Source organism: Perca flavescens, chromosome 1 (genome assembly GCF_004354835.1).
Source record: "Perca flavescens isolate YP-PL-M2 chromosome 1, PFLA_1.0, whole genome shotgun sequence".
NCBI lineage: Eukaryota > Metazoa > Chordata > Actinopteri > Perciformes > Percidae > Perca > Perca flavescens.
In genome coordinates this window covers 32,909,000-32,932,468 of record NC_041331.1, presented here as the reverse complement: position 1 = coordinate 32,932,468, position 23,469 = coordinate 32,909,000, and the positions used below count along the sequence as shown (strand labels likewise).

The window sequence follows — 23,469 nt, the reverse complement described above, 5'->3', positions numbered from 1 at the left end:
GTTAATACAGCTATCACCTTATCTGTGCAACTTCCTTTTTATGTTACTGGCTGCCTAAGCATATTGCCTTTCAAAAGAAATATATGAAAACCCACAACTTCAAATAAAACAACCATTTATGAAACACTGTTCAACAGAGGGCAAATCAAAAGCAGGACTTGAAATTTAGGAGAGGAAGAAAGAGCAAATAAATAAGCAGTATGTCTGCTAGGGTGACTTGTGACCAACAGTCCCGTCTGGATAGAAATAAACTACTGCATTGCCATCTAGTGTACAAATATATGAACTACACAGGTTGGGTAAATACAGTATGGTTTTTAGAGCACTATATGAGGCCCATATTTTAATACTGCAACCCAAAACTTTTATAATTATGTTTATACAATCAAGAAGCAAACACACGAGAAAAATTTAATTTAGACGGACTAGACCAATGCAGTATGTTACGATCAATGTCACCTATTAAATAACAGGAAGACAGGCTCAGGAGATGATGAGGTAAGCATTATTACATTTATTACAAGTCTAGTCACATCAATGAGAAAAAAGCTGGCATAACGTTTGTGGAACTCAGATGTGATACTGTACAGTATTTAAATGGCGTAAACAGTGCAATAATACAAAGAATCTATATATTTTATGTCTGTAAAGCCATAATTTATTATGTCTGGGCAGCACAATGACAAGCTTTGTTCTGCTTTCTCTCCTCTAGAAAAGGCTTTGTCCGTGGGGTACGGGCTCAGAGTCCTGGGCCTCCAGCAAATATGAGCTCCAGGGCAGCCTGGATGTCACCATCTGTGGCCTGCAGCGCCCTCAGCATTAGCTCCTCATCCTGGATCCCCATGTCCCTGAGCTGCTGCATCTGGGACTGCCAGCGGCCCTAGCAAAACAAAAACACATTCACTGAATAAGCACCAATCATTTTTACTCCTGCCTCGTTTAAGCTCTGCATAAACAACTTCACAGCAGCAGTGTATACTTTACACTGATACCACCAAAAATACAGGCCAGTTACCATTTAAAGTGCTCATATTATTATGCATTTTCAGGTCATAATTGTATTTAGAGGTTGTACCAGAATAAGTTTACATGATTTAATTTTCAGAAAACACCATATATTTGTTGTCCTGCACATTGCTGCAGCTCCTCTTTTCACCCTGTGTGTTGAGCTCTCTGTTTTAGTTACAGAGAGTCCCTTTGGGGTGGACTTTGGGCTTTTTCACTTTATAAACCTATAACATGCACAAAAAAAGATATATAACACAACAAAGGAAAGGGGAAAAGCCAAAAAGCATAATATGGGTCTTTTAAACATGATTTGATATTTCAAAGTACATCTCCTTCATGAATTGTATATGTGGGATTTAGTCTACGAGTTTACATCCCCACCTGTAGAGCAGACATGTTGGAGGCTTGCAGAGCTTGCTGTAGAGCCTGGCTGAAGAGATCGTTACTGACTGGAGTCCCTGCTGGCATAGGGGCTACGCCACTGGAGGGGTCCGCCTATATCAAAGGCAGACAAGAAAATCAAAAGATCAATGTATTCACCTGCAACAATGTGTCAGAGATCATGTTTTCAATACATAAGTAATATCTTTAACGTGTCATACTTTAATCTTGCGTCAATTCTACAGTATCTGTTAAGTAAGTAGTAAAAGAATAAACATGCGTCTGTGTATCTTTTTCTAAATGGAAATACATCTCACCTGGCTTGAAGTTGTTGGAGTAACCGCACTGCTGTCAGGAGTGCTGGCGAGGGCCAAAGCTGTCGCCAGCTCGCTCTGCGTTATTGGCCGAGGGCCCGTTGCTCCACTGTGGCTCAGAGAAACTGGTCGCAATCCTGATGAGCCTCCCGCTCGGTTGGAGGGACCTGCTGGGCTCCCCTGTTACACACAATCAGACACAGAAAGATGGCCTCGCATCATCAGTTTTCCTGTATATGATATCTGATGTTGAGTATCAAGCAGAGTGACTCACAGACTGGAAATCTTCCTCATCGTCAGACATGCCCTCAAACATGAAGCCCCCTGCCGGATAAAAAGGATTTGTACATTTGTAGTGAAAACGCAACAAAAACTGATCGAAAACTATTTTTATGTTCAAAATTGCTACATATTTTTTTTTACTGGCAGTTTAGTAAAGGTACACTTTACTATACTGCCAGTAGTTATCTGTTGCATTGTATCAAAATATTAAAGTGATGGTTCAGAGTAACATCACCCTAGGGTCCTTTGCACCATGACCTCGAGCCAAACAAACCCCCAGAAGCTTTTTTTTTCACCTGGATCGAACATTGGGAGAGTTAGCGTTATCAGCTGAATAGCTTAGTGCAGACGCTAATGGATCCAAGAGTGTATCTTGTACATTACCCCACTAATAATGCCCGAAATGATACCAAACATCTACAGTAGTACAAATAGGTTATGCACTCATAAAACGATGGAATTGAAAGTTTGTAAGTACACCAGGAGTTTATTTAAATAACACTTGCCGGTTGGCTTCTCGTCTCTGCTGCTACCGCAGTAAGACGAGTGCTTAGGGATGTCTACAAATTACATCACCGAAAAGAGATACAACAAAAATATTTAATAATTTAACTTATACTTAAAAGTAAGTTCTGTAGTACAACTAGCAGGAGACAAGTCATAATTGAGGTAAGTTTGGAAACACTACCTTATTTAATCATTAAATTAATAAATATTTCTGTTGTATCTCTTTTCGGTGTTGTAATTGTAGACGTCCCTAAGCACTCGTCTAACTGCCGGTAGCAGTAGCAGCAGCAGAGAGCAGAAGCCAGCAGGCAAGTGTTATTGAAATAAGGTATAATAATTTTAATAAGGTCATGGTGCAAAGGATCCTAGGTTGAAATTACTCCTAACCATCACTTTAAACTATTGTCTGCCTCAGATCAGTTATGTTAATATCTGGAGTTTGTCAACAACAATTCTTTATTACTATAAGCGTTCCTCTCTTGCTTGTCATAGATTTCATTTTTACTGCGCCATCGTCCTTGCTCACCTGGCATATCACTGTAAGAACTGGCAGAGACGTTGCGAGAAGAGCTGGCACTGGACTGAGCGGGCATGCTGCCTGCCACAGAGTGGAGGACCAGGATGATGGCGTTGACGAGGGCTGGGTGTGAACTGATCAATCTACGAAACCGACAGAAAAGTATAGATGCAGATTTAAATGCCCTTCCACTCGTGTGTCTGTGCTGGACTGATTATTAATGCGTCACATCAGAGCCAATAACAAAAGAAAAGCCACACTCACACGTCCAGCATGTTAGGGTCTGTGAACTGCACGAAGAGATCTTTGTCTTGGAGCACCCCTGAACAGATAAAAAGGGCGTGAGGGGAAATGTTACCATTTACATATTTGCCTGGTACAATGAGATGGCATAACAGCATTAAAGATGCAGCAGGTAAGACTTATAAAACTAACTTTCTGTCATATTTGCTGAAACTGACCCTATGTTCCAGTAGAACTATATGAAACTGGTAATAAATCTGGATCTTCACAATCCTACCTACAGCACCTTTAATAAAACTCAGCAGGTCTTACCTAGGGCGACTGGGTCTGACCTGAGCCCTGGTGTAGCCACGATGATCTGATCCAGAGACTCTTTATTTGTCAGCATTTTATATACCTATGTGAGGGGAAAAGACAGTAGGTCCCATTTTTAAATATAGCAGCATCAGTAGAAGAAGGATTAATAGTAACCTAGTGGCGGTAGAAATAGTTGCAGAAATACTAGCGGCCAGTAATTGAGTAATATTTACATCACTAAAGCAATACTTATTTAACCATATACATGATTAGTGTGCATTCCAGATTTGACATTAGGTTGCGTGAGATATTTACTGGTGGCGATCGTATAGACGTTAATCTGCAGATACTTTGGATAAAGATATGCCAGTGCTCATTTTAACCGTCAACAACATATTACATCGATGGTGTGTACACATGTTTGATTCTGCTGTTTGTTTCAGAATCATTTCTGTATCACTCAGCAAATAAAATCCTTCCATTACAGATCAGAATAGATTGAGGATGGTTAACATGTTGTTTGACTGCTGTGTTGTGATTTAAAAAGTTTTTTTTTTTTTCACCCGACCCAAACTGGTGCTGACACGTATCTCCTTCCACATCTGTACCAACATCCATGGATCAATATCAAGATAAGTGAGTACCAGTTTATGTCAGAAAAATATGCCAATTTCCATCTGAACTATCCCTTCCTCAACTGTTTGTACCTACTAGGTTTACACCATGGAAAGCTGCCAGCCTTTAATAGCTAAACCTGTTCCTGTTGAGGCTAATCTTTGACCAGCTCGTAGCGGCCCAGGGTCCTGCATGCACACACACACATACACTGAAATGGATCTAGGGTGATTCAATCAGAGATAAACAGCTGTGAACACAGGTGTGACGGCACCCAAGTGACTGTAGAGAAAAATCCAAACACCCAAGCCAAATAGTCTCCAGGTCAAGGATGCGTGTGTCCAAAAATGAGTAGAGTGCAAACTAGAGCTGGGAAATATATCGATATTATATCGAAATCGTGATATGAGACTAGATATCGTCTTAGATTTTTGATATTGCGATATCGTAATATGACAGTTATTGTCACTTCCTGGTTTTAAAGGCTGCATTACAGTAAAGTTATGTAATTTTCTGAACTTACCAGACTGTTGTAACTGTTCTATTATTTGCCTTTATACACTTAGTCATTATATCCACATTACTGATGATTATTTATAAAAAATCTCATTGTGTAAATATTTTGTGAAAGCACCAATAAGTAAAAAACGACAATATCGTTGCGGTATCGATATCGAGGTATTTGGTCACAACTATCGTGATATTTGATTTTCTCCATATCGCCCAGCCCTAGAATCAGAATCAGAATCAGAAAAGCTTTATTGTCAAGTACATTTTTTACACATACAAGGAATTTGTTTTGGTGTCGTAGGTGCATGTCACACATTATCTAAAAATAAGTTAAACAAACAGGTTAACAGAACAGACAATATAAGTATAAATATATAAATATATGTGTATATATACACACACAGGATGTAATAAAATAAGAGTAACAATTAAGATAAAAAGAGCAGATTAAGTACAGTGGCATGTAGAGCCAGAGGTGGGTGTGGAGAGAGTCAGGGTGGTTTCCGGGCCTTGTTAATAAGGCTAGTGGCGGAGGAGAAAAAGCTGTCCTTGTGACGTGAGGTTTTGGTCCTGATGGACCTCAGCCTCCTGCCAGAGGGGAGTAGCTCAAAGAGTTTGTGTCCGGGGTGTGAGGGGTCAGCCAAACACACTAGTGCAAACACTCCAATGAATTCCTACATTCGGCAGTGAAAGACAACCTAATTAACTTTTTACTGTGTGTAAGCCATAAGAAAGCTTCCAAACCCTATTGCAAACGTTCAATGTCACATAACTCACACACTAGAGACTAGATTGCAGAGAGGATGAACTCCATATCCCACCTACCCTCTTCTCCAGCTTTATGGCCAAGTGTAAGGCTACAATTAAATTGCTATGTTTTGGTTTAAAAACAAATACTGTATCTTTTTTTGCTACGTTTACAACTCGCATTCCCACTGCTCTGGCGTTTCAGAGCCTCTAAACCGGAGACATTTGAGATCACTTCTGACCCGTTTTGGTTTGGAATCTGAGGGGTTGTGGTGCATTCTCAACGGCCGCAAATGATGATGCCAAAGTTTCACCACCTGACTGGGTCTTATGGTCATGATGTCTCGTTCTCTGAGACTAAGCTACTACCAGCAACCGGTGGAGTACACGCTGCCTCCTGTTTATGCCCAGTATACAAGAATGGAGATGAGATATGGGGTTTGGGTGTGTTAGTTTAAAAACGGAGATTAGCTTTTCTACTGGAGCTAAAAACGTGTGCACAGAAATCGCTTTTGGCTCAAAACTCCTCTTAAAAACCAAAACGCAGCAATGTAAATGTAGCCTAAATGTTCAAATATGTATTAGGCAACAGTCCCAGTTTCCCTACATATATAATTAAATCAGAAGAGAAGTTAAATCTGAACACAAGAGGTCAGATATACTGTGAAGTCAGGTCTGAATGTATCTGAATAGAAGAAAACAAAACTACACAAGACCTAAACCTATGCCCTCCAGTTGTAACAGAAGTTCGATATATCGTATCAAAGACGGTCCAAAAAAGGTTATTAATACAAATTTGATCCATTCTATTAACATAAAAGACATAATTTAAACTCTTTGGAGCAGAGAGGGTTGTTACCATGGGCAGTGTTGTGCCTGCTGCTGCTGCGTGCGTGCGTGCGTGCGTGCGTGCGTGTGTTTTCTACTCACTGAGTCTCTGTAGGCAGAGTTGAGAGAGTGAAGAGCAGCATGAAACACCCTGAACTCCCTGGCTGCAGTTGCTCTGTTCACAGGCTCTAGAAAATAAACACACACACACACACACACACACACACACACACACACACATTAAGACTTTCAGTCTCACTTACAGTTAGGGCTGGGCGATATGGAGAAAATCAAATATCACGATATCTTTGACCGAATACCTTGATATCGATACCGCAACGATATTGTAGTCTTGACTATTGGTGCTTTCACAAAATATTTAAACAATGTGATTTTTGATAAATAATCATCAGTAATGTGGATATAATGACTAAGTGGGTAAAGGCAAATAATAGAACAGCTAGAACAGTCTGGTAAGTTCAGAAAATGACATCACTTTACTGTAATGCAGCCTTTAAAACCAGGAAAAGACAACACTACGTTATTACGATATCCAAAATCTAAGACGATATCTACTCTCATATCACGATATAATATCGATATATTGCCCAGCTCTACTTACAGTATCCTACAGCTAAAATTACATAAAATACATACTGAAAATGACAAACAGACAGACCTGCGCTGCTCCCTGGCTCTGGCCAAGTCTTTTTGAGGATGTGTAAGGTGGATCCTGGTTGAATCCCACAGGCATCCAGAGTTAGGTCGTCCTTAAGTTTCCGCCCACAGTGGACCAGCTCTGATACAGGAACAGAGATAGAACATTTTTAGGACAAATAACAATAGGTATTCAACATACGTTGACAGCACACAAACAGAAACATTTCATTCACAGCTAACATTGTGGTCAACGGTCACAGCAGGTGTAACACACCTATTAGTTCAGGATCTGGGATGGAATCTGGGGTCTGTGCTGCAACAAGTTGTTTTAAAGTAGCGATTCTGTATCCTCCAGGTGGAACATCCCCTGGCATCATGTCTGGGAAGTGGAAGGTGGATTTGGGACGATTCGCCAGCTTCAAAGACAGGTGCCAGTCTGAAGAAGCCATCTCTACCTTTTACACAAACAGAACACAACCTTAACATGGTGGCGTGGACAGTAACTACAGACTTGATCAGTAGCTATTGGGGTTGCCTAGACGGCCACAGGCTAGCCTAGAAGTACAATGTTATATTATGCTTTCATTTCAAGATAAGATTAGAGAAAATAATGGCAATTCTATTTTCAGTTCAGTAACGTTACCACATACTATAGAAAATAAACGTTAGATGAATAGCATTACAACAACAATTATCACCTCCATCTTTATCTTTTTTGGGGAGGTTGACATGACAAGTTAGCTAGCTACGTTAGCAAACCTCGGTTAGCTGCTTAGCCGTTGCTAAAAACAAAACATGCCGATTCGCTAAATGAAATGTTGGCTATCAGTATAGTATGCCTTGTTTAGAACAACCCCTTTGATAACATCAATAGAAATGTCCAACAGAGACGCCACGACAACTGTAGTGTTTGTGAAAGAAGCGCAAACTCACCTCACCGTTTTATTGTTGACACTCTATTCCCTTCCTGGTTTTAGTCACGTGGTCTACGTTACGTTTACTTCCATTGTCCAAACAAAGGAGTTTTTACTTCTCTGTCCTTCACTGTATGCAATCATTAACCCCCTTCTCTCTCTCTCTCTCTCTCTCTCTCTCTCTCTCTCTCTCTCTCTCTCTCTCTCGCATGCGCGCACAAACAGGCACGTAAGGCCTTTTTACAGTTTACAGTTAAGAAAAAGAGAAAACTTGTGTGCATACCCACACCTCTGTTTGTTTAAGAGTGAGCAATATAATTCTTTCCTACATTCTGTAACATATTTTTTCTAAAGAAACCCATTTCCAATGGGAAGAAAAACTAGAACCTATGGCTGAATCGTATGGTCATGTGCTTATTTGTGGCCACATTTTTACAGGGATAGTCAGCGGTGGCGTCTGTGATATAGATATTAAATGTTCATCCGTATGGTCACAGTTATATTTGTTTGTTGTGTACTGAAGTAGCATAATCACATGACATGGTAGCCTAAAGATACATTTGATTTGACAAAAATAACTGCGGACTGCCTTTTAATGTATTCATGCTATTTTCAACAAGTTATTGTTTATTACTCATCTAAAGTGTTATAATTAATGAGACTTAGCTAGGTTTCAGCCCATATGGCAATTATGAACCACAGCCTCAAATGTTGGTCTTGAGGAGCTGTTTCAGCATATATCAAACAAATGTAAAAATTGACAAAATTACCCACACTGTACATTTACTACCACCTAACAACGTTACTAAATATTCTCTATATTCTCTGCACTCCGGTGTGCCGGTATATCTCTAAATAATGACTTCTCAAAATAATGATAATATTATCATTATATATTATCATTATATATGATATATATATATATATATATATATATATATATATATATATATATATATATATATATATATATATATATATATTATAATATTATGACTCATTATTTTAATATTAATATTATTATATTATTATTTTAATATTATGACTCATTATTTTATTTTGAGATAAACTCATTATTTTGAGGATTCTAATTTTTTTGAGATTCTTCGTTTTGAGAAAGTTTCTCATAGAGATAGCCTACTAACTAACTCGAAGGCCCGATCTTTTTTAGACTTCCATATTTTCCTGTAGGCCTATACTGCACACAAGTTCCCAATTGATTTTCTGCATGTCCACAAATCCAAGCCATCGCATGAATTAAGTAGGCTAATGCTAGGCAACCTGTACAATATGGCATTAATCAAATCGCCGCAACCTATAAATCCACATAGGCCATATTCTTTTATAAATATAACAGACTGGGCTATGCTAGCCTACGTAAAGGTACTAAATCTGTTTCATTTAACGGCATAGGCTGCCGTGATACGTTTGAGGACCGTATGCTAAATCAATACGACTTATCAGGTAGCATACCATAAAAAGTAATTCCGAGTGCCCACAGATAAGATAATTGTGCCATAACCGTTACTTGCTTTTATAACGCTGTACATGGAAAGAAAACGAGGTAGATGTGTGCTCACAAACGGTTAACCTGGGGGTCGGGACTGTCGAGACTCTTTTCTCCCCAAGGGATGACATCACTGCTGGACAAAGCGCAAGGAGTGGTTTCTGTGAAGAGAACCGTCCCAAATCAATGGAACATACCCCCACACTCTGAAAACACATCCTATAGCGTTATCCACCGTCAAAACAATCTGTTATCGTGCCGGGCAGCAGTTCTAGTAACGTGCGTTTGTTGTAAGAGGAATGAACTACTCTGGAAAATAACAACGGCTGTGCTGGTCAAAGAAAAGATTCACCGCCGCTGGATGGTTGGTGGTTTCTAAGTTTCGCCCTCCTAACATGGTAAGCCTTAAGAAACTGTGTTTGAAAGCAGAGCACGAGCTAACAGAAATTATATCATTAACGTTAGGCTAATAAAAAGATAACTGCACGTTACTAAACTTAGGTTATTCTCAAAGACGAGCAACAGCTGGCGGGGAGCAGAAGAACCCCATGAACTCAGGGTAGGGTAACTGGCTCACATAGTTGGCTCTGTTCACTGGCTCTATGTATATGTCATGTCTGGTATTTTTATTTGTAGTTTTAAAGCAATACATATAGGCCTGCTAAGATATACAGTATACTGTTTCCCAGATGGAGCGAATACAATCTATGAATGAAATGGACTGCGCCCCCATTTGACAAAAAGTCAACACTGCATCAATGCATTTAATCTGTGTAAGGCAACTTCCATAATTCAAAATAGGGACAAACAAGTAACTGTTATGCGTTTACGGTTACTGGCAAGCGACTATTTTATCCTGAATCTTGCATTAAGGTCATGCTAGTAGTTATAAATCCTCACTTAGGGCTATGACTTAGTCCATAGAACTAAAATTACAATAAGTAGATCTATGTTTCTTTCTTCTCTCTCTTTCTCTCTTTTGTGAATGAATGAACTGTATCAGAATTGGCTAGGTCACTGTGGTTCCCAACCCGAGGTTTGAGACCCAAAAAGGATCACAAGACAAATCTGAGGGGTCAATAGATAATTAACAGGGTAGAAAAGTGAAGAAAAAACATATTCATGCCACACTATGCTTATTTTCTTCCAGACTTGTCAAACAGAAAAGGTTGGGAACCACTAACATAGGAGATGCTGTACTTTAGGCTGTAATGAGGATGTTGCCTGGCCTGATGCTGCCCTTATCACATGATAGTGCAGCTGTGCTCCGCTGGCAGGTACAGCTTCCTGTGGAATGTAGGAGGATGTAGTATTTACTGTTCTGACTTGTGTAGGAAATGGTTTCTGATATAGTGGAGACATAATTAGGTTTTTTGACATGTGCAAGATGCTCTACTGCATTTTTTGCCAGGGACGTGATTGCAGTTTGGCAGTTCATAGTATAATTTCATCTCCATATTATTGAACAAAGCTGCCATAAGATAAAGGTTACACTTAATTGCCTCCTGTGGCTTTGCAAAAACAGGATGTTGGAGTTTCCGTCACATTGAATACTGATCTATATACAGTCTAGTACTGCATTATCTTGCCTATTATTAAATTGCTGTATGATACTGATGCATGGCCTATTATAAATGGTACATTTGAGATTGAGTAGTTATAAAGAAAGTTGGCAAGTAAAACTTTCATATGTCTGAGCCATAAAGCTTTCTTGACGTTTATGGAGCTCCTTTTTTCTTCAGTTTGACAAGCTAATGTATAATTTGACCACGTAATGCACTAATTGACTAGACTACTACGGGGAACATTTCCCTGCATGAGGTGAATTCAGTCATCCCTTAAAATGGCTTGCTAAATTCTCACCCCTGCTGCCATATGGATTTAAAAGGCTCACGTTCATCCCATGATTCGGTCCTCGATGGGGCCGGTGTCTTCCAGATTGGAAATATCCCCATCGTCAAGGGTTGAATGGTTCCCAATGGTTTGAGGAGATTGACAATGGTGCCAGCCATATGCCAATGAGACATTTTAGCCCAAAAGGTCAGTCAGATTTATTATATTACTAGTGTTTAAGAATGGCCTTGTCATCCAGGAGAGGAGTGGACTCAAGAACAGTAGTGTCAGTAAATGACAAACTGTTAAGAGAGCCACTGTCACAGATTTCTTGAAAGAATACTGCAATGGTACAATGACCATGGCGAAATAGTAAATCTTAATGTTCTGTGATACTTCAAGAATAATTTCTCTTTCCTTTGACCTCGGTAAGAAGCTTAATAATCCTTAGCGCAGTGTCAAAATGAAATACACTGGTGATTATGGCTCAAAAGCTTCCTATGCACCACTTGACATTACCTGGCATGTGTTGTTTTTGATAGATAGCACTTTATTGTCCGTGTACACGGAAATTTGTCTTTCAATACAAGCTCCGACAATCACCACAACAACCTAAAAACAAAAGCTAAAAACATAGAGGCAACAATAAAACAGATACTTAATTAATATGAGGGGGGCCCTGCCCTGCAAGAGTAGTCTTAAATAGCCATAAATATATAAATAAAGCTAAAAATAGATAAAAGTAAAAAATAGGGGGGAACTATCACTTCTTTGCTTTCCTGTGTTGATTCAGCAGAGATATTGACAGAGGAACAAATGAGTGTTTATATTTGTTCTTTCTGCAGTCTGAGACCCTATAGTGCCTCCCGGAGGGCAGGAGTTGGTACTCCCCATGCAACACATGGGATGAGTCCTGGGAGATGTTGTCAGCCAGTCTGACGGTGTGCAATACGTGGCTTTCAGTGAACACGTTCTCCACTGAACGTCCCACCAATTTGGAACAAATCCTCAGGAGCCGTAGAATCCTGGCCTTCAGATGAACTGAGAGGCCCCCAAACCACACTGCGTCTCCATACTGCAGGATGCTTTGAATTGTTGACACAAAGAAAAGAAACAGGATTTCGCTGCTCGCTCCGAATGACCTAAGTCTCCTTAAAAAGTAGATTCTCTGCCGTACTTTGCTGCAGATATAGTCTACATGATAGGTCCAGGAAAGGTCACTGTCCACATGCACTCCAAGGTATTTGAAAGATGAATTTTGTTTTATGGTTTGATTGTGGATGGTTATTGGTGTAATGTGGCAGTCATGAGAGGTGCCGAAGATAATCTCCTGAGTTTTCTGTGTATTGAGGATGAGGGCATTTAACTCACACCACTTTGCCAGATTATTCACCGTTTCCACATAGAGGTCAGCCCCTCCCCCTCCTTCATCAGAGCTACCAGTGCAGTATCATCGGAAAATTTGATGATATGGGGGTGATATGTGGAATTTGTTTTGTATGTCTGTATGATAAATGGTGCTAAAAAGAAGAAAAGAAAAATTCATCCCAAAAAAAAGCTAAAAATCACTAAAAGAAATTCAAGACATTCCGACTTTCAAATCAAAATCAAATCAAAATCAAAAGAACTTTATTTTTCCCGTAAGGGAACTTCGTTTGTGGTCAGGCACATTCAAACACAACATCCAACAATACATAGGACTAGTCCGTATTAATCATACCAGAGAATACATAAATGCTAAATACTAAAAGAAACTAAAAATCCTGAGGGTAGGAGTAGAGGGGTGGGTAGGGAGAATAGGTTGAAGTCTGGTTCGATCGATGGGGGGTGGTTATTGTTTGTTCAATAGTCTGATGGATGCTGGCACAAAGGTGGACATGGCTCGTTTGGATCGTAGGGAAGGGAACGGAATCTCCTCCCTGAAGGTAACAGATGGTACTGGTTGTTGAGATTATGGGTGGGGTCCGATATGATGAGTTTACTTTTCCTGATGGCCTGTTCATCAAATATGGTTGTGAGAGTGGTCTGGTGTTGTCCAGTGATCTTCCCGCTCATCTTTATGATTCTGTTGAGGGGACATTTGTTTAACTCAGTCAGAGGGTGAGGGTGGATTTGATGAAACAGTTATGAAATGACTGGAGTATTGACTTGTTGACCTGCAGTCGTCGTAGCTTCCAAAGACAGTACAGGTGTTGTTGACATTTCTTGAAGATGCGGTCGGTCTTTCACTGACTGTTTCCTTTCCATTTTAATGGTCTTCAATTTAGAGAGCACAATTATTCGTTCATTCCATAAACAGCATTGGAATCTGAATAAAGAGCCTAGTTTTGATGTATTGGTGCAATATAGTGATGGATAACGTAGATATTTGAAAAATACAACTTTTTACAGTTAAAGTTTATTGTATCATTATATTTTTAGGTGTTGTGACTTGCAAGTGTGGTCAGCTTGTTTTGATCTCTGACATTGAACTGAATCGTTAAAGTTAAATCGTCAAATGAAAGGGAGAAAAGGGCATCTACATGCTGGCATGGGGTCGGTAAAGTACTTGAGTCATTCAGTAAAAAACCCTTTAATGGCTTCCTTGTGTCTGAACAACACAGATTTCTTTTCATGCCATCGTTAGGAGAGCTTACAGATACTTTTATAGAAATCTTGTCCATTTGGACAGGATAACTGTGATATGTGTTTGGTCGTTTCCTCTTTGAATATTTATCCCCATGTTTGAATGTCTGTGCAGTGAATAACCCATATTCTCTGCCTCTGAGGGTAAATTCAGATAGTGTTACAAGTCTGTCTTTTCAGTTGGTCTCTAGCAGACTAGCCTTCTCAAAGTCCAGAGAGAAAATGGTGTGTGTGCGGTTATGGAAACTTAGTGATGAAGCCACACTCCTGCCCACATCCTCTCTGCTTTAGCCATAAATGGAGCCTCATGGAAAACCTTTTGGTCTGGCCTGAGGTGGAACTACAGCTAACAGCAATATTGAAATCATTCATTGCACCAAAACATCACGACTGGTTAGCTGCCTTCTCCAACTTCAAAGAATTTATGTCCAAAACATATTGTTGCTTATGTTTGCTTAACTTTTAATTGTGGATTTGTGTAGACATTTAACTTCTCAACCATAAGGTTTTACTTTTGTTGATTGGTGGGACGTTACAGCATTGAAGGTTTAGCAACTCTGAACCTTGATGTTCACAGTTGATCAAAGTTGCGAAACACCCACAGCTGTTACTGTAAATGCTGAGTAAGTGGAAAATGTGAAAGCATTATTAAAAGGTGGCTACGTGTTAAAAAGAAAGACAGTGTGGATATGGAAAACTGAGCTATATTTTTCTAGTATTGCCACAGACAATACAATTTTCTGTTCCGGTTTCAAATGACTACATTTAACACTATCACTGGTTGTAAATGCAGTTTTCTTAAAGTGCTCATATTATGCTTTTTTGCTTTTTCCCTTTCCTTTACTATTTACTATTAAAGGTATAGTGGAGGATTTTCTTTTTCCGGGTGGATCATCAAGACTATTGGTCCTCCTGGTTGTCAATCATTCTGGTGATATGTTTACGTAAGGCCGTCGTACGTTTACGTCCCTAGCTTTCAGGTGTATGTGTGGTGAGCTTGAGCTACGGTTTCAGCCATTCATTGAAGCATTGAAGCTTTTGGGAGAATATTTCACACGCTGGCGTGCGCTAAAAGCACAGGTTGGGCTTCCCACTGATGCCTCAGTCGTGAAGTTTCTACTCCACAGGTAAAGTTTGGCATGCTATTTGGAGAAATCCATTTAAAATCACTGCTAGTAAAAGTTGATGTAAGCTATGATTAGCGATGCTAGCCCTGGCACAAGTCACGCACCGCGCACACATGGTAAACATCTCAATTTGTGAAAAAATGCAAATCTTCTTTTGGAAAGTAGGCTTGTATGAGCCATGCCGACAGCAACTTGTAAACAGTGCACTCTCGTGCACACGTTTAATAGGCGTTCCCTCTCGGGAGCAGGCAGAGTGTTGCGCATGTGTATTTTTTCAAAAAGTACAGAGGGCGGTTCTTTTCTAAAATTCGGGAAAATCCTCCACTATACCTTTAAGGCACTTACCATCTCCAACAGAAAACACTGTTCACAAACTGCTCCAAACAGCTCTATTGTAGTCCAGCCTTTACTTCCGTGACAAACGTGTGTCACTTTGTAACACACGTTATAATGCTATGCCTAGCTGCTAGCGTGGCACGCCCTCATACTCTGCTTCTGACTGGGTAGTAGTCCTTACCTAGCTACTGCGCATGTGCGACTCCCAACAAAAATGGAATAGAAGTGAGATGCCTCACTCTGTAGCTAAAACAGAGAGCTCAACACACAGGCTGAAAAGAGGAGCTGCAGCAATGTGCAGGACAACAAAAATATGTAAACCATGTAAACCTATCCTGGTACAACCTCTAAATACAATTCTGAACCTGAAAATAAGCATAATATGAGCACTTTAACAACAGAAACAAACAAAAATATGTAAACGACAGCATTGTGTGGTCACAAAGTTTAAATAGATGAAAATGCCAAACTAAATGCCATAACTCATTCGGCTAAACTCTTTAGGCTATGGTGGTGGTAATACACCATTTTGTTGTTTGTTAAAAGCCACAGAAGTAAAAAAAAAAAAAAAAAAAGGGTAGAAACTTTGAAGACCTAAAAACTAAAAATGTTCATTGGATATATTGCAGATACCTGGCGTTTGTCTTGATAGAACATGTGGTTTACAAGTCACTCCTCTAACACTGAGCAACCACTATGCCGGTTTTTACCAACCAGCAGTTTGCGTAGCTGTAAAAAATGTTGATGTGTGTGGTTCATCTTGACTGTCTAGACCTACTGCATGTTTAGCTTTACTTAAATTTTCCCATTTGTAAATGTAGGATTTGAAATTTTCTGACTCCCAGTGGTAGTTTAAAAAAAGACACTGTCACTGAGAGCAAAGCACCACTATATGTACACCCAATCTGACCCAGGGACACTGGACAGACACTGAGATGAATAGGCTGAAAGCAACACTTTCGCCCAGGATTGTCTCATTTTCCTACAAACCAAAACGATCAGAATAGTTTGTAAGATGGTAATCACAAGAGCTTTTATCAACCATAATATTCCTCATCCTGCTCTCACACACTCTCTCAGGACACAGACAGCTGCCTCCCGGGCATTTGTAGAGGAATTGAGAGTATGGGCAGACAGGAAGACATGGATAACTTACCACAAGGAAAGGAGAGTAAAAAAAGAAAGTATGTCATGCTATATCAGTTATTGACAGGAAGCCAACTGGTTTGCACTGGTGGTAGATTGTTGCTCACATGCCTTTGTGCTCAAGGTTATGTCTCGCACATTCTAACACAATACAGATATCTGGAGAAGATATCCAATAACTCAAATGGCTGTAGATTTCTTCTAGATATGTTTAAAGTTGGGTAAAGAACTCTGTGTCACGTCCAACTCTGCAATATGTCATTTCTATTCATCCGCACTTTACTCATCTATATATCTGTGTATATATACTGTCTGTTTATAAAAGGGTGTTTATTGTGTAAATATGTTTGTATTATTACTATTATTATTATAACTATTATCTATTTTTTCTATTTCTTATAATACTTTCTGTATATTTTTTCTCCTATGTCTATTTAATGTGTATTTGTGTTATTTTGATGTGTGTCAATTTTTTTCTTTTGAGCTGCTGTAGCACAGGAATTTCCCCAGTGTGGGATTGATAAAGTCTATTTTATCTTATGTTTCATAACGCAGAAATACCCTATTTGCTTAAAATGCTTCTGATTCATAATAGAAAACTTCCCCCTCTCTTCTCTTTCTCTGTTTTTGTCTTCCTCTTTTTCTTTTTGTACTCTACACACTTGCACCCAATTAATCCAGTGTATCCAATTATGCACAGCATTGTAGCATTTGGTTCCATTCATTTCAGTTCAACATGAAAACTTGCAGTGACTTGAAACTTGCTCGATCTAGGTAATCCATTACTTTATTTTGTTGTATTGATTCTTCAGTGACCTAATTGTTTTTGTTTTTAACGTGATAGACTCATGTGGTCATTAAGGGCCCTGAAATCCACCAAAGAGCCTTGCATTAATAATCCTAGAAGACATGCAACAAGCAAACATGGACACTGAAACCGATACAGTGAATTTGCTTTTCAGCTTTGCTGTTGTACTGTTATACCCAATTATTTATAATAGGTGGCTGTAAAATAATGACTTCAAATCAATGAAAAAACATGTGCCTCGAGTTGTATCAAAAGTTTAAATACAAGTAGCTTTTCCCCAACAAATAAAGATACAAATAGTGACCTAATATCTCATAAATATTTCATGTGTAGAAATAGACAGGGAGGGGATAGTTTTGTCCCTCTCTACTCACTGAAAGTTATGTTTTCCCTCTGGAAAGCAGAGTATGAGTTGGCTGTTTCCTGTCAACTTTGGAAGTTCCCATTTGTCATCACACCTCCCTCTCTTTCTGAAAGAGAAAAGCCCCGAGTAGGCCAGAAAAAAGGACTGAAATAGTTTACCTTCAGACTGATTTCAGATAAATTTGCCAGTCACCAAAAATATTCTGGAATTTTAAATAGCCTTTACTTGAAATATGTTGGATTGTCTCATTGTCTCAAACTCCACCCACTGGAGAGAGCAAGCAAGCTGAAACAAAGACCTCTCTCTGTTTCTATCACTTCCTAATCCTCCTTCTATCCACTTATCTTCTTATTTTGCTGGAGTTATTGTGTTCTGTTCTGTGTTGTAACAGTCTTCCTCCTCCTCCTCAGATGTCTGTGTTTTTTTTATTTTTTTACCTGCAGCTCTGTGTCTGAAGAAGTTGACCTGCGGTTCCAATCCACCCTGGTATACCATGCTGTCCCTCCTGCTGCCCGCAATGCTGGCCGTCCAAACTATGGGTGGGTGTCGCCCGTCTATGCGAGTTACCGCAGTGGGAAATGCCACTGCCTGTTAAACAATACGCCCTGCAGAGCCTATTAGTCTTCCCCCTTCAAAGGCTTCACTGGCCAAAACAACAGTTCAAATGAGAATACTCCCAAAAATAATTTGACAAGTAGTTTGAAAGTTATAAACCCTCCCTGTTTAAACTCTTACCCATCCAGACAAGTTGACAAAATACATATTCTTATTTATACTGTATAGACGTAGCCTCAGGGAGTAAAAAGACATTACTCATCTTTAAGTTGAGTTTATACAGGGTTACAACTCTATGATATGGGAGTGTGTTTTTAATATATTTTTTATATATAATATATAATTCAGCGTGTAAAACAGCATAGCTTTGACCTTTTCCAGACATGTGAGGAATAGAGCTTGAGGCTAAGGTGAGGCCCTCGATGAAGAGTGCTAGAAGTGCAGTTTTTCGGCTGTGACTCAGGGAGTGTGGTGTGGAAGTCGTCCTCATATATTTACAACACCGGGAAGCATGGTGGTGGTTGATGTTGCAACTGAGGATTCATAACTCACGGACTCAAAAGTTCTAGAAATGGTGCTTGAAGAAGAAATTGTGTCATCATAAAAAAAGATACAGATAGCCTGGGCAGGCTTGATAACGTCTCAAGTGACGGTGAATAAAAGAAGGGAATTGGGCATGTCGAAAGAGGGATCGACATTTTATTACCACCCTTTTCCAATTCGGTGTGCAGCTGAAACATAATGTAAATAAAAGAATCTCATAGTAGATGATATTCCTTTCATATTAATGAAGAAGAAGGAGGTAGTCAACTATGAAAGGCTTTTTTAGCATGCCAAAAAATAGATTCAGCGTACTTTGGCAAACCCACAAAGTTCACAAAGAACTTTTATCGTCCAAAAGACCATCATTTAAAAAGAGCTATTTTTCGCCTTTTCTACCCTCTGGTTGAGCTGACACAACCTTCCATCGGCCATCAGTGGCACCTTTCAATCTTGACTCAGTGGACCTAAGTGTCTTCAGTGGTTCATTAGGGACCTATTCTCTCCCAGCACAAATGGGCCTGCGGCCTGCTCATTACTGGCTGTGTGGCATCCACTGCCTAACTCGCTCTTCTCACCGGGAGGGAAGAGGAGGAGGTGTCGGGGACTGATGGAGCTCTTTAACTCACGGGTAATGGGCTATTGTAGCTCACACAATGATTCAGTTTCTCTCTGCTAACTGGGGCACTAAGTGAATTAGTTGGAGTCTAGTTTGATTCTATAGTCTGCACATGTAACACTGTAAGATGATACAAAAACACTGCATGCTTTGTGGAGCTTATTTAATTTAGTGTAATATAACTGTGCCACCAGCTTTGAAGAGTTGCAGGTGAATTTCAGAGAAAAACAGTAAACATTAAATCTGACTTATTTTTTCATTCTTTGTTAATTAATTAATTAATTAATATATTGAGTGCAGTGGCATGATTGTGGGCTGACAAATTAATGCAGTTTCCATTTTTTTTTTTTTTTTTACCAGTTAGGGCAAAGAAACCCTACAAATGTTGTTGTTGTTGTGTAATTATGTGTGTGTGTGTGTGTGTGTGTGTGTGTGTGTGTGTGTGTGTGTGTGTGTGTGTGTGTGTGTGTGTGTGTGTGTGTGTGTGTGTGTGTGTGTGTGTGTGTGGTCCAAGATGGTGGCAGGTTGCAGTTGGTGTGCAGGTTAACACCAACTGTTTTTGTAAAATCGAAACAACCACACCCGTTGTAATTGCCATCGTTAATGTAATAGATGCAGATATGATATATTGTGTTTGATCGCGACAATCAAGCGTGCACACAAACAAGCATTACTGGTAGAGGAGCTTACAAACCATGCCTTCCAGCAGTAGGCCTACATCCGTCCGCTGTCTGAACAGCATTGGATGGCTTTCCAGATCCATGTGAAAAACACCAGCGAGCCGGCAGCGCGAGCAGAAGTTTGTTTCCTCCAGCGATCCAGTAAAGTGCATAACGCTCACGATATTGCTTAATGGAATATTCTTCAAGAACAGAGTTTTTACAGCGGAAAGCCACAGTGGTAAACCTTTTGGATTACAAATCCTCAAATATGTGGCAAGAGTCCTGAGGAAGTTCCCGCTGATACGGCCTCATCCCCAAGTTTTAACACAGGCTTCAACAGCTGACTGGTTTCGCAAACAGCTGGGTTACCTGCATGAAACCGTCTTGCCCTCCCTGGAGACAGAAGCGAGCTATGGCCGGCGGCGAAAGAACGTGAGCAGGAATAGTATACTAATTTGGTAGTATAAAAGATCTAAAGCAATTCTTCTTCAAAGTCTTCCTCAACCTGCACCTTTGATTCCAGCATGGAGGAGGCTTTCTACACCAAGGTAGTTAAATACCAATCACTCCTAAACACCATCTCAGAGCTAGGCTATAGGTGCAGACTACTCGTTTTCATATTTAGCCTAGGACACACACACACACACAGGTTGGTATTAAGAAGGCTGCAACAACTTGGGATGGCCAAAAAGAGGGCTAAACAGCTTGCAAAGTACTGTGCCATATCTGCTATTATTGGTAGCTGCCACATATGGTGGAGACTTTGCTACTTATACCCTTAAGAAGGTTTGCGTATGTATTGTACTGCATCTGTAATATTTGTGTCCCTGTACAATTTTTCTTCATGTGGACATAAATAAATGAATAAAAAAATGAGTCAATATGATTCAGGGTCTTCAGGTCCCTTGCTGGAATGACTGGCTCTAATCCTCCTTTACATCAGCCGTGTCGTTGCTGGATAACTCCTGCAAGTGCCCATATCAGTAGACACAATTACACTTTGTAGTCTTGCCAACACACTTCCTATCGTGAGAACAGTATTTGTGGAAGAAACCACAAGGACAGCACATGACAAAACTGTCATCCCAACGCAGTAACATTGTCTCTGTAACGCGTAGCTGTATCCTGACTTAGTAGTCAGATGATGGATCATTCTCTGTGAAACCTCTCCCTGATGTTACTCATACGGCACTGCACAGCTGTTGTGTCACGGCAGCAGTGAAGAGGGTTGTCTGTAAGGGGTTGTTGTTTTTGTGCTTAAATGCACTATTGAGGAAGCAGAAGTGAGGAAAATGTGCTACACCACCAACCCAATCAGGCTTTGACCCTTGACCCTGGTAGTTGCTTAGGTTTATTTTTTAAAATGCATGAAATGTCAATATATATGTACACTAATGACAGTAGCTGAGTAGAGTAACATCCTTGGCTCACTCCAGCACAGCACACAGCCGTGCCAGCCAGTGGCAGAGCTAACAGGAGGCTGTCTAGCTAATTGCTTGTTGTTGTCATACTCTCTGTTCAGTTAGCACAGCCACTAGGCTGCCAGAGCACCCAAACAATGAAAGAGAATTGTATTCATGCAAATGCAGAAATGGAAAGCTGACCGGATTTCACTCTCAGTGATGGGAGCTGTAAGGTAATTCACATTAATTAGCATAATTGGATAGATTGCATCTAGCATAGTAGTCGGTAGGCACACATTATGGCAGGGCTCCGGAGCGTGAAAATAGCCCACTCATGCCTGCATCTCTGGTGTACTTTTTAAAGGTCTGCTAACTATAAATGCCCACTTCCTGTCCTCCTTTTCTCTTTACAGCAATTGATTCTGTAGAGAGGTGACACTTTAGCCTGCGCACAAATTCAATTTAGGGTTATTACCCCATATCAGTGATGTTCTTGCTAATTTGATTGCGTCCAGTGAAGTATCCTTTTAAAAACAATCGAGGACAGGCTCAACAAAGATTGGTTTCGCCGCAATGCATACATAATGACCAGTCTCTTTTGGCTTGCCTCTGTTTCACTGTTTCCCAGCTCTTCTTTTCTCACAGTGCGCTCATTGAAACAGAGTGCATTACCCAACAAGCACCTTATGATTATTTCAACAAGTCCTAAAAATGCTGCCCTGTGGGATTGTTAAAAAATTGATACGGTTAATATGCCGAGATTGCAGATCTGGAGGGGAAGAGGGGCCTGGAGCCATATGTGTGTCTGGTGGGCTGTGATGAATAGGTTGAACGGATGCTGATCTGTGCTTGGAAAGCATCACAGCTACTGACTTGCTGAGGAAGCAACACAGCAGCTGACACAGGGAGACACCCCCCTCCAGGGTGTTGCCTCTGTGATGTGGCGGTGGTGATGTCAGGCACAAGGGCTCTGTCATCGAGACAACGCACAGCTGGTGACAAACTGACCCATGCTTAACCTTGCATCACTCCTGGTGCATTAAACTGTGAATCAGCAAAGGATATGAACCTGTGAAAGAGCAAAAACATTTAATTTCAAAAGACAGCTGATGGAAAACACCTGCCTTATCAGAGGAATACGAAAAAATATCCTCTTGGTCTTCCTCATCAACTCTTCCTGGCTCCTCTGTATTGATGGCCATAGTGGATGTAGATTGCCATTATGGGAAATTAGCTTCACTCTAGTCAGATCTGACCCCATGACCCTTCTGCTACCTTGCTAAACTTCCCTTTGTGCCACACCGCTCATCCCTTTTCCATCACCAGCCTCCTGCTCATCAAAGGCTCTCTGTCTCTCAGGCTCATAAGCCAGAAGCTTGTCCTTATCTGCCCACTGTTCTTCTTCAGCCGGGAACTATTATTTTACAGCCGGAGCCCATTAACAGGTTATTGATGGGATATGAGAAGGCCTACATCTATAAGGAAGCAAGACAGAGGGAGCAGAGATAGGGAGAAAGAAAAAGCGGAAAAAATACATAATAGCACAATAGTGAGTCCCATCTTGATTTATGACATTGCTGAAAATAAGCAAGTCAGAATTTTTGTCTTCCCTATCTGCCATCACCTGTATCTCTCCCTGAGTGAGGTCATTCACACTCCATGATGAGTTCCTGGAGCAAAAATGGGAAAGGAAGAGATTATGTTCAGAGCTTAATGTTGAAAGTGACCCTTTTACACCGCAGAAGGCTTTAAGTCTCACTTAATCCCATCCATATTGTGTCTTTTTTCACTGAGGGGCCATTTGAAAACCGCTGCTCAAGACACAGACTCTTTTTCAGGTTGCTAATTTTCAAACCAGATCATGCTTACTGTGCACACACTCCCATCGCTCCCTTAATGTTTTCCAGATGATTTTTAAAGGAAGTATTATGGACATCTACATCTGCTCCTGACGGCATGAAATCAAAAGCTAGCTTTTCCCTCAGACTTTTACATGGATTGGTTATATCATAAGAATAATCGGTATGAAAGGGCTCACTGATCCTTTGAGCAAAATCCTTTGATGTCCAGGTGCTGCAAAATGTCCAGAGTGAAAATGTGTTGCGCTGCAGTTAAGTTCTT

The 23,469-nt window shown here is 40.2% G+C and overlaps 2 protein-coding genes across 8 annotated transcripts in view; one reads left to right on the top strand and one right to left on the bottom strand.

Annotated features, from left to right (window-relative positions):
• Positions 1-491: 491 nt before the first annotated feature.
• ubl7b (ubiquitin-like 7b (bone marrow stromal cell-derived)) lies at positions 492-7,987 on the bottom strand. Of its 5 annotated transcripts, none has more exons than XM_028576243.1 (11): positions 7,843-7,987; positions 7,184-7,360; positions 6,929-7,048; positions 6,352-6,437; positions 3,565-3,649; positions 3,274-3,331; positions 3,019-3,152; positions 1,978-2,027; positions 1,707-1,883; positions 1,390-1,503; positions 492-880 (listed from the first exon to the last, which is right to left on the bottom strand). In XM_028576243.1, exons 2-11 carry the CDS (start codon positions 7,356-7,358, stop codon positions 740-742), a joined length of 1,140 nt encoding a protein of 379 aa, XP_028432044.1. In that variant the 5' UTR covers positions 7,359-7,360; positions 7,843-7,987; the 3' UTR covers positions 492-739. The 5 variants fall into 5 exon arrangements, with proteins under 5 accessions (XP_028432044.1, XP_028432035.1, XP_028432052.1 ...); XM_028576234.1 differs by having other exon boundaries at positions 7,184-7,364; positions 7,848-7,987; XM_028576251.1 differs by having other exon boundaries at positions 7,848-7,987.
• A 1,437-nt stretch (positions 7,988-9,424) lies between these two features.
• Positions 9,425-23,469, top strand: part of cd276 (CD276 molecule) — a 79,256-nt gene continuing 65,211 nt past the window's right edge. For 2 of the 3 annotated variants that reach the window (XR_003692620.1, XR_003692621.1), the window contains exons 1-2: positions 9,425-9,728; positions 18,013-18,108. Coding sequence is in view for 1 of the 3 variants with exons in the window: in XM_028578821.1 (XP_028434622.1) it covers positions 18,063-18,108 (46 nt within the window). In the remaining 2 variants the exon portion in view is untranslated. The remainder of the gene's footprint in view (positions 9,729-18,012; positions 18,109-23,469) is intronic. The other variant, XM_028578821.1, reaches the window with a different exon arrangement.

Bases quoted from the DNA above. Each gene is read 5' to 3' on its own strand.
- ubl7b (XM_028576216.1), bottom strand. From the start codon at position 7,640: ATGTCAACCTCCCCAAAAAAGATAAAGATGGAG. The intron at 1,504-1,706 runs GTGAGATGTATT...CCTTTGATATAG, and splicing joins CTCCAACAACTTCAAGCCAG to GCGGACCCCTCCAGTGGCGT. The intron at 881-1,389 runs GTGGGGATGTAA...TTGTTTTGCTAG, and splicing joins CCAACATGTCTGCTCTACAG to GGCCGCTGGCAGTCCCAGAT.